The 11,334-nt window shown below is 35.4% G+C and overlaps 1 protein-coding gene across 4 annotated transcripts in view; it reads right to left on the bottom strand.

Annotated features, from left to right (window-relative positions):
- Positions 1 to 6,181: 6,181 nt before the first annotated feature.
- The window catches only part of LOC140163146 (sodium/potassium-transporting ATPase subunit beta-1-interacting protein 1-like), a 155,105-nt gene continuing 149,952 nt past the window's right edge, over positions 6,182 to 11,334 (bottom strand). For all 4 annotated transcript variants that reach the window (XM_072186524.1, XM_072186525.1, XM_072186527.1 and 1 more), the window contains one exon: positions 6,182 to 9,600. In XM_072186524.1, coding sequence (XP_072042625.1) covers positions 9,587 to 9,600 — 14 coding nt within the window. In that variant the 3' untranslated portion in view covers positions 6,182 to 9,586. The remainder of the gene's footprint in view (positions 9,601 to 11,334) is intronic.

The raw sequence follows: 11,334 nt of genomic DNA, 5'->3' as shown, positions 1-11,334 counted from the left end.
ACTCGATTACGTTTGTACAAAAACATCGGTCTGAAGAATGTGTCATTATCATGAATATTATGTAATGTTAAAATCAACATTTCATTATTACGTTTCTGGCAGGAATGGAGGGGGTCGCCTGAGAAAAGAAACTAGTTACATTTATAGGACATCATCAATCTTTTGGTTTGTTCCCTAAAGGGTATAACATGTTTCAATAACATTTTTGATGCAAAAATAATATTTTGACAACGTAGTAGTGTTTTTTTATATAAAACATTTAAAAATGCTTTCATGACCCAATATTTAAAGGAGTATTTCGTGATCCTAGCATCCTCTTGTTATGATATTTTTCAGTAGATATCCACAAAAAAGCTTATTCGTTCTGGTATACCAGAACGAAATTTAAATTTCACGATATCTTTGCTAAACGAATTAATCTGCAAGAAATTTTTTGTACTTAAACATGTAGCCAGAGGTTTCCAGTGATATAAAAATCTCAACTTTTTTTAGAAAAGTGGGGGGACGATGCTGTGGATCACGAAATGCCCTTTTAAATGTTAAATTTAAATTTAAATGTTACATTTTGACCAACACCAAAACGTGTTTATAGCAAAACACATTTTTGAGTTTGCTGGGGTGTTCTGAGTACTTCTTTTAAGAAGTAATTAAAATTACACAAAACCACTTCAAATGAGAGACTTTTATTAACAGCATTGTAAATTACTATTTTAATTCTTATCCATTCATTGCACATATTATAAAATATTCACAAAAATGTACAAAATACATTTATACACAATTACTGGTACTGAGGAAATAAATCCCTATACTATATTGGCCGTTTAGCAGGCCATGTTTAAATACAGTTTGAGGGCACCATGTATTCACAGACTCCTCTGAATTCACATACAATGCACCTGGGGCTCAGTGATTTAACATACTTTTCACTTGTTTAAAATTTGGCAGCAAATAAAACACTTAGGCAGTCTGTTTGGTGCATTTGAGCTTTTTTGCTTTAAATATATCTGTGCAAATTAAAATTCTAATGATGCAATAAAGCAGACTTATCTGAAGAACTTGCAGCACAAGAATGTTCACCATTTTTAAAGATATTAGCACATAGGACATGTTTAAACCACAATATAAACACCTGCATGTAATGCAGTAAGAAGTTAGTAAGAGTATTTGAATTCACAGATGGTATGTGAATTCAGAGGAGTCTTTGAATTCACAATTTCAAATTTGCCGCGCTTGGCCTTCACGGACCAGATCATGTCGCAAAAAGGCATGTGACAGTAAAAGTTGCACTTCCAGGTTTTTTTTCAGATTGCTTACACATGGAAAAGTACTTGGCAACAAAAATCACCATTTTAATGCAAGCTTTCTTGTTCAATTGAAAAATAGCAACGCCCCAGAAGTACAAATTTTCTAAGATGACACATTTATATCTAAAGGATTACTAAATCAATTTTAGTGCAACTGTGGTTCACCTCAAGTTCAGTAACAACTAGGGTGCGTATTTTACTGGTCGAGCATCAAATGGCATGAATTAAGTTAATAGCGCAGAGCGTACACACATGCATACAAGGCCAGTTTGTCAGTGCGTTTGCTGCATAACAGCGAAAAAGCATTAACGTTGTTACCAAACTGGGATAAACAAAAATAGTGCACTGTCTCAAATTGATGATAAAAGAATATAGTCTCATTCACTTTTGCGATATTTGGTCAATTTTTTGTGCACCAAGCTTCTTTTAACACTAGTACCTATACAATTTTAGCACTGTTGTTTTTTGAATATTTATTTGGGTATACCAAGTAGTAAACGATTTTGAACTTCACTTTATTTTAAAAAGAGTTGAAAAGGAATAATATTTGGCAAATATACTAACTGAAGTCACAATGTCTGCTGCTTCAAATGTACATCTACTTGACCCAATGGGCCATTCCATTTAAAATTCACACTATCCCTGTTGAAGATTTTGGAAATATCTGCCACAGGGGGAGTATGAAATGGAATTAGCACAGCCAACTCTTTTTGAAATTCACCCTCCCTCTGTAGAAGATTCAAGTTGAATCTTTTTCAGAGGGTGTATGAAATTCAAATAGAGCTGCCTAATGTGGTAATTCCATTTGAAATTCATACTCCCCTGTAGAAGATATTTCCAAAATCTTTCACAGGGGGAGTGCGAATTTTAAATGGAAGAGTCCAATGGGTCATTTTGAATTTGATGATTTTAAGCGACAAAAACAACAAAAAGTTGATTTTTAAACAGCACTCACTAAATGCACAAAGGTCTAATTTACACATTTTATGTATAAAATGATACTTGGATTTGTATCACAGGAATATATACAACACGGGTGCGTATAAATATCTTGGGTTTACATATTTAAGTCATTATATTAATAATTTGTCAGTTAGATAAAATCCAAAAGTATTGGTGAATTGAAAACCATAATTTCTTTGGGATTCTATGTAACCAAGCATGTCTACAAAGGCCACTTTTGCGTTAAACACACTAGAATACTTTTTTTTTTTTTTTTTATCTTTCGCCTATGATATGAAATATAACTTGTATAAATACTACTTGAAAACTGTGTATTTACACCACACATCCTGACCAGCAGGAATTATACTATACACAGCCAAATAATTCAGGTACCAGTTTACCCCTGTACATGTATATCCTAAACAAAGACATACATGTCAAAATTAAAACAAGCAGGCAGGACATTAGGTCGAGAATGAGGGGTGATCGAAAACCTAAGGAAGGAACAATGTCAACATGGTCAAAGATTGCATTTTAATGTTCTAATCAATGGAAAGCTTGGCGGGAATAGTTCTCTTATTCAAGAATGCTCTGTGTACAAATCAACAGGGCATCCAATGGAGCAATCTGCAACTTTTGAATTTTTATCTTCTTTGAGGTTTTGTGTCTTTATTTCTTGAACGATTTCAACATATGAAGTCCCAAATCCGAGCTAAAAAGATGCAGCTATTGGCTGCTGCTGGTCTTTGTTTAGGATATACAGGGGTGAAAATAACCAGAATTCTTTTGCTGTTCGTACTTTGATCCATTCAAAATTGGCAGAAATCTGATCACAATCATATGAAGAGTTCCGATGTAGAATGCCACACATATCCACATAAAAGACTGCCATGTGGTTTTATTTTTTTGTGTGCATTACTACTGTAAAGGCCCCCCAAAAAAAAAAAAAAAAAGAAAAGCCAATAAAGCATATCTCAAAGCTGCCAACTCTTCAAATACTAACTACTCACAAATTACAGAAACTTCATGTGACTTGAAATTGTAATTTAAACAACTCAAAATCCTTAAGTCCCCACTGTAATCAAAATATTTAATTAACGATCACCATAGCAGGTACTGTATAAACTGTATACATGTACACCTTTCGACCTAGCTGTATTCGAAGACTGAGATTGGTCAGTTTCCAAACAGTCAAGCTTACTCTATAGCGTATGGGCATTGCGTTGTACACTTAAATAAAATATCTGTGCGTGCGTACCGAATGGGCTCAGATGATCGAGAATTAGATATTTGGATTTTAATGGTGTACAGTGTTTACTCTCTCTGGAAATTGGGTGCACTAAGTAAAATGAAAATTAATGAAACTTGCTGTGATTCAAAAAGTTGTAGTGTCTTTTGATGGGAATCAAGCATTATAATGCTCTCCAAATTGAACAGACCATGGTCAGTGCTGGTTCTCACTAACTGATCGATGATGTACACTGACCACCACTCACTTCAGGCAAGTGTAACATATAAGGGTATTCAACATTATACCATGCAATCTGTTTGAATGTGCAACTTTTTCAAAAACGCACCAAATCTCATTAATTTCTCGATCATTCAATTAAACATTTGAGCTTAAAAAGTTACCTTTTCAGAGTCTGCATCCCTATTGAGCAGCGTCGTAACAAGTTTGGTATAAAATCAGGCCGATCAGGTAAAGGCAACACAACAAGTTGTTTGCCTTATATATGTCCAAATAAACATGTCAGGTAAAATTGGGTGTTTCAGAATTACTGATGTCCCTTTTCTAGGTTCAAATCTTCTCGCTATTAATTTGGTCTTTAAAAATTCATTTACGGTACTAAATACAAAAAACTGCTTACATTAACTTATAAAAGGCAAGATTTGGGTTGTATATAAAAACAACTATGTTCAGAGATACCAGTAGGTAATTATAACAGGGGTTTTCATTGTCTTGGAGCCCCAGCAGCAGAACCTCAGTGGGGCCAAAGATCACAATTTGGGGGAATTTTAAACCACATTTTTACTGGTCAAACATGCATGTAAAATAATGATAATAAAACATTAGAATGAACAAAAACAATTTGGCAGCATCCCAGCAAACAAAATGCTTTTAAATGTTATAAAGCATGTTATAAATGTGCTTTGCTTTTGGTCAATACATATTAATAACATTTAAATGTGGGGTTATGTTGTCAAAATGTTATATCCAAAATATGTTTTGCAGCAAGTTGTCAAAAACGTTTTAAAATGTTTGTTTTTGCTGGGATTTAAGGTGGCAGATTGTTTTTAGCCCTGGCTGTGGTGTTCCACATGGCTCAATCATTGGACCACAATAGTGTTATAGGAATGACTAACAATGGGAGCAAAATGTACAGCGATAATGTGATTCTTAATGATTCTATTAACCAAGGCATAAAGAAATTTGATTGATTGGCGCAATAATTCGGGGTTGGTTGATTGATTTTTTACGGTGTTGTTTCTATAGGGATAGACATCCAAAAAAATACACACACAAAATGGAAATGTAAACAAAGGTACATTATATAGTGCGTAAAAATACACACACTAATGCATACTCAACTGGATCTTATTTCTTGTTATGTTTGAAAAAGTACAAAGAGGTCGTAGACAAATATATTATACTTTTTGAAAATGTAACATCAGGTCTGGGTGGGCGGTTTTTTAAGGTGGGTTGTATTATGTGGTATGCCAATCAAAGAATATTTTTATGCCCAAGCTATAGGTTAAAACAGTTAATATTCCAGCTATAATTCTGACCTACCTACAGTAAACATTTCATTTGAATGAACAGAGCATATCAGCAGAAAAAAAGCAGAAAACGTGGGCGGGCAAAAACATTGCTCAAACCAATCAAAAGACACTTTACTTTCATATTGCCTTGTTCACTGGTGACTCTCATGCCGTGTTTACTCAAATGAAATTCTTACTGCAGCTACCAATGTACACAATTCATAAAGTAAGTACTGCAGTTCAAGTTTCTTTATACAGCCCCTCTCTATATGTGATGCGATCAAGCAAAATCAGTCGCAATTCAGAAATATTGATTCTGAGATATCCAAACAAAGGAAATATTTCCCTTTGTTAACTGTTGTTTTGGAAACTCTTTAATTGCTCATACTTTTTTTTAACAAGTTGTTCAATTTCAATGGGGTTGACTGCGAAATATAGCTTTGTAAATGCTTCTTACTATAAGAAACTGACAATTGAATATGACCGACTTCAGACTGATTCTGCTTGATCACACCATATATGGTCATCTGGTACCGAGTCAAAAGCATCGAGCATCCGAATGTTCCATAATTTGAAATCCATGCACCTCCTAGACATTAGGCGTGTGAAAGTCGATTCCGAGTTTATCGTCCCCCGCCCGCGTCACTTTTTGGACACCAAAAACACCCGCGTCAAATTTTCAAAAATGCCAAAATAATTCATTATTTTAAAAGTATTAGTGTTTTCACCAGTTTTAGCAATTGGAAACATATATTTTTGTTTGTAAAACATATAAATTTATAACTTGGAACCAAAACCAGGCTCTTTTCTAACTTTTCTAGTCCCTACCCATATAAAAACATGTTTATAAATAACATGTATGAGTGTGGCTTTAAATCAACACGCACTTTAGGTCAATAATGAAATCTGATGAAATAATGAAAATGAAAAATGAAAAAGTCACCTCACCAACCTGGGAAAAAAAAAGGACGATAAACTCGAATTGACTTTCATGGGCCTTACCTTCAAATTCTACACAGGGAGTATGTATTTCAAATTGAGTTACCTGAATAAGTAACTCCATTTGAAATCTTCATGCCCTGTGTGGGAGATTATTAGTTATTAGGTGAAGCGGAGAGTAGTGCGGAAATTATGAGTGCACAAGTGTCATACTGGATGAAGCCAAGGCTGAACCCAGTATGACACTGAGCGCACCATAATTCCCGTAAATATCAAAATAATTGTGTTTACAAACATTTTAATTGTTGCAAAATAGGAAAAACATTACAAACATTAGATGACTGTTCTGCGTATTATGTATCATGTGCATTTTACATGACCAGTTTATGCAAATTGCCTTCATACACATACCTCGCTGTATACGTGTATCGTGCTTGCACATTACGCTCTGACTAGATATAAAGCATATACACACTCACTGACAAGATATGAAAATAGATCTGGTTAGCGGTGTTCTTTGATGTTTCCCTTATTAGTGGTATGATAAAAGAGCCATCTTCCATAGGGTGTGTATGGATTTCAACTGGAATAGTCCATTTCAGGTAGTTTAGTCTCGCATGATATTTCCAGAGATTATACCCAAGGAGTACATGTACCAACTCCAAATTGCCTTGTGTGTAACGATATGGTAACTCTGGCCTTTTGGTTTGTCACTCATGGTGGGTAAATAGTGTACCTCAGGCATTTTGCGGAAAATCTCCAAATCGAACAAATAAATTAGCGTCTTTTAGCTTGAGCATCATCACTAAGGTTAATGCACTCATTGCTTAATGCAAATTTTTGGCACACAAAGTGTTACACGCAGAACACAAACAGCCACACACTTTGAAACAAAGTTTGCCGGAACCGAAAGCATATCGAAATATTCCGGAGCTGCAATATTTGCCCCACCCCCCATGAGTGATACACAACCATCGCAGAGTTGGTATTATATTATATTGCACTTGAATGTGTAACCTACACTAGCTTCCAGAGAAGGGTGGACCTCTCTTGTTCTATACGCACGGGCCCTGTTAGTGAGCAACATACAGTCAGTCTACTCTGAAGTACAGAGTACCGACACGGACGCACACATTCTGCCGACTTTGAAGGCATGCATACCTGCAGTAGAGACGCAGCACTACGCACTGTTTACACGCTGTATACGCGCAAGTTGTCACTTTGTACTTCAGAGTGGACAAACTGTAGACAGGACTTTGTGTTTCCTTCATGAGCACAGTTCTGCACCTAACAAAGTTTTATCAGATTGCCAATCAGTTGTTACGATAGTGGAGTGATTGAATCCGCCAATCAGAGCTCCCCTTCTGTGTTTATGCGCACCATGGACAATGCAAGGGGGTCCATCCATTCTTTTTGAAAATTAGTGCAATCATTTCACTTTTTTATATTATGCAATACAAACTTCAAATTAAAAATAGTAAAATGCAATATTAAAACACACATAAATCAACTTATTGAAGTTTACTGATAGTATATTAATGACTGACTTGAATTACGGTAATCCTCTGATATACATATGGAATTTGAGGAAATCAAATTGAGACTTTTCCTCCAGCGTTAAACTGGGAGAAGTTAGTATTACAGTGCCTTTAAGCATAGTTAGATTTAGACTAGTATCAATAGAATACCATATACATGTAGCTTATGGAATAAACCTGTCTAATCTCTTAATAATTTTGTACATGCTAACATTGAGGATAGACCGAGGAGCTTAACAAGGTGAAGACGTTATGTAAGGCCACTTGTTTTAATATACTCATCACTATTTGATTGAGGGTCAGAATTTTGGCGAGAATCCAAGAAACGATTCTCGCAAACTTGTAGTTTACACAGAAGTTGATTTGCAAGAATCAAATGATTCCCGCAGATTCATTCTGCAAGAATCAAGATTGATTCTCGCATAGCACAACAAAATTCTGACCCTGAGAGGTTAGGTGCCTGAAGGCCCATCTGCAATAGCTGACAGGTGCCAATTGTGTACAATATAGAATGCAGAAATTGACAGTTGCCTATAGGGCAAGTATCGCAGATAGGGCCTCCTTGCAATACCCCCTCTCAATGATGAGTGTACATTGTTTTTCCCATCATTAATTTTTTACAGAACAATAAATCCAGTTTTCAATTAAACCCCATGTGTATGTACATAATACTTATAGGATTTGGGTTGATTTGCCCAAACTCCACACTTGAAACTTTGAATATCCCTCATTTTGATGACTTTCACAGTCTTAAGCTGAAACTGAATAGCTGACTCCAATAAATATGAGCTCCAAATGTAGGAGTAGATACTCAAAATGGTACGATTACAGAAGCAGCAAGATGAGACACTGCCCAGCAAATGCCACCAGGAGGAGAGGAACCATGACGTAGCTGGCTTTGGTCGCTCCCAATGGCATTATAGCCAGGACATCTTGCCTCCCCCTTTACACCATGTGGGATGCTGGCCTTTTTAGCCCATTTTTGTCAAATGTGACATGGTATTTCAAAAGGAGGCACTTCTGGGCACAGCTAGCTGGGAATAGAGAAACAGCCAAAAAACACAGCCAAGGGTGATTTTTGTGGAATTTGATTTTTTTTTGCAAATTTGCTAATAAAAAAAATGTATCCTACTTTCCCACAAAACATTGAATTTTAAAGGATGGTATCTTATTTTTTACTTTTATTTTTTACACTATGACTTCGGAATTCCATAACTTAGCTTAGGAATATCCGATTTCAATGAAAAAGCAGTATTGAAGTGACAGTATGTCTATTTTAATAATATGTAAAAAAAAATGTAAAATTGTCTCGTGCCCAGAAGTGCCTCCATTTGACATACTAAGTCCACCTTTTCCCTCACCCTCTGGAAAAATCCTGGCTATGCCACTGGTCGCTCCACGGTAACGATCAGCAACTCTACCACTAACTCTAGGTATACTCTTGAACAGAATCCCAAACAATGCAACTCTTAAAATGCCATTACTTCATACTTGATGTTTGCTGATACCCATTACTTGATATCTAGGTATGCTTCACCAAGGATTTAACGCTGAATACAAACCTGGTGAAAAGGGATGTTGATAAACAGATGCATGTCACTTATTATGTAAGGACATGATAGAAGAAGTGCTGAGCTCCTTATCCTGCTATCTCATGCCCCAAAACTGGGCTATTGCAGATGAAATCCATTCACCCCCATGGAAGACATGTCCTTAATCTCTCACACAGAGGTGTAGATTTCAAATTTGGAGACACTCATTCAGGTAATTCAATTTGAAATTCACACTCCCTGTGTGGAAGATTAAGGTCATGCCTTCCATTGGGGTGTATGGATTTCAACAGAATACATTGGTCATTTTCTTCACTATAACACTATCCACACACTTTGATTTACAATGTTATGTTAGCTTGACAAATTACCAACAATGATTCATCTGCATAACATACATACAAACATATAAATCTGACAGACAAGCAGACATATGAATACATCAGATCATGTGTTCATCATGCACTGCCGTTAATGCATGCTGTGTCTTTAGTTTAAACCATCACTTGCTGTGTGTTCTTCCACTGTTCATGCGATTATACTCAACTCATGCCGTGGTGTCTGAGTGGATAAAAATAGAAACAAGAAAAATAAATGAATGTTAAAATGAATGAACACTGTTATGAATAATAAAATATTTTAAAGAAAATGTTTGTCAACATGATCAATGATGAGAAAATTCCAGAATCTGGACATCACATGTACACATCAAAATGAAATGTAAGGGTTAAGGGATCCAAAATGAGCGTTTATTGCATTTCGACAGTATTTTTTGTGGGACATGAGAGCACATCAGACCTATTGAATTGCATTCTGAATACTGAAGCATGTCTTTCTGATATCAAATAATTTTCATTTTTAAAAATCACAATATAATACAAATTTTATGACAAATTATAAAAATTTGATATTTTTCAAATTTTTGATATATAACAGTCCTCGAAGTAAATTATATAAATCTAATGATATTTTCTTAAAGTGTATGTAGCAGGGAGGAAAAAGTCGACGGTCAATTGAAAATTTTGACCTTTCATATTGAAGATATGGATTTTTTCCCAAAAAGACCTAATTTTTTTTGGTGTTTTGGGGAAAAAATCCATAGCTTCAATAATGAAAGGTCAAAATTTTCAATTGATCGTCGGCTTTTCATCCCACCTACATACACTTTAAGTATAAATCATCAGATTTATAAAGTTTATAAAGTAAATATCAAAAATATTTTTAATGATTTGCCATAAAATGTGTATTAAATTGCGAATTTCAAAAAATGAAAATTATTTGATATCAGAATGACATTCTTCGTATTCAGAATGCAATTTGATATATCTGATGTGCTCTCATGTCCCAAAATAAATACTGTCCAAACGTTCATACCCCAGCCCTTAAAGGTGAGAGAAGCAACAAAACCTTGTCATATATCCCCCTCAGTGTGGGGAGTCTTCACAAAAAATGCATGCTGATAAGAATTTGTACAAGGATGTGCCACACATGATACTGAATTTCTCTATACCTTTTGCTGTTTTTGCAACCCATTATCATACCAAATTTCACAAAAATCACCCAATTGTGCGCCTTTAAGGACACTTTCAATTGGGCGCATTGGTCTCCACTGAAGACCCATTTATCGATATACCGAAACCACACCACTGAATATTAAAGGTACCCTAAAACACATCCTCGTACACATTCAACTAGGAAGAACCCCAAACAGGTACAGGCCCAACTGACCCATTTGCATTTGGTGGAGTTTGATTGTTGTTGCTATATTAATGTAAAATTAATTGTTTTGACTGAAAAAATGCCATTTATTTCTTATTCAGATTTGGGTGATTTTTATGGTACTTTTCAAAATGACACACAACAGATGGACCAACCCTACTTGAAAGGTATATCCACCTGTAGAACTAGTTTTTTGCTTTTTTAAACCTTAGGTGTAAATGCAACAGTTTCAAACTACGTCAATATAGCAACATGCATGACACAACATGCATGCGTACATGGTTGTGGGTCATTTTTCATGCCATTAGACAACATACCATGTTACCATCATATGTCACATGTTCCTGCTAATCGTTGAATGAGTTTCCTTTTAAAGGGAGCTTATAGAAGTCTATGACAAATGCAACTGATTTGGTAGTTACAGTACTCAAAGTTCATTGAACTTTTGTCATTTCAGCCAAATTTGGTTGTGCATAGAACGAATTGCAAACTTTGAGGGGCCACAAAAGCTAACTTGGGATGATACTTTCTTCTGAGACCTCAAAATGATGTAATTCTAACATGACAAGTCATTCA

Source organism: Amphiura filiformis, chromosome 10, assembly GCF_039555335.1.
Source record: "Amphiura filiformis chromosome 10, Afil_fr2py, whole genome shotgun sequence".
NCBI classification, from domain to species: domain Eukaryota; kingdom Metazoa; phylum Echinodermata; class Ophiuroidea; order Amphilepidida; family Amphiuridae; genus Amphiura; species Amphiura filiformis.
Note: the sequence above shows the minus strand (reverse complement) of the source record. Positions and strands in the feature narration are given on the sequence as shown.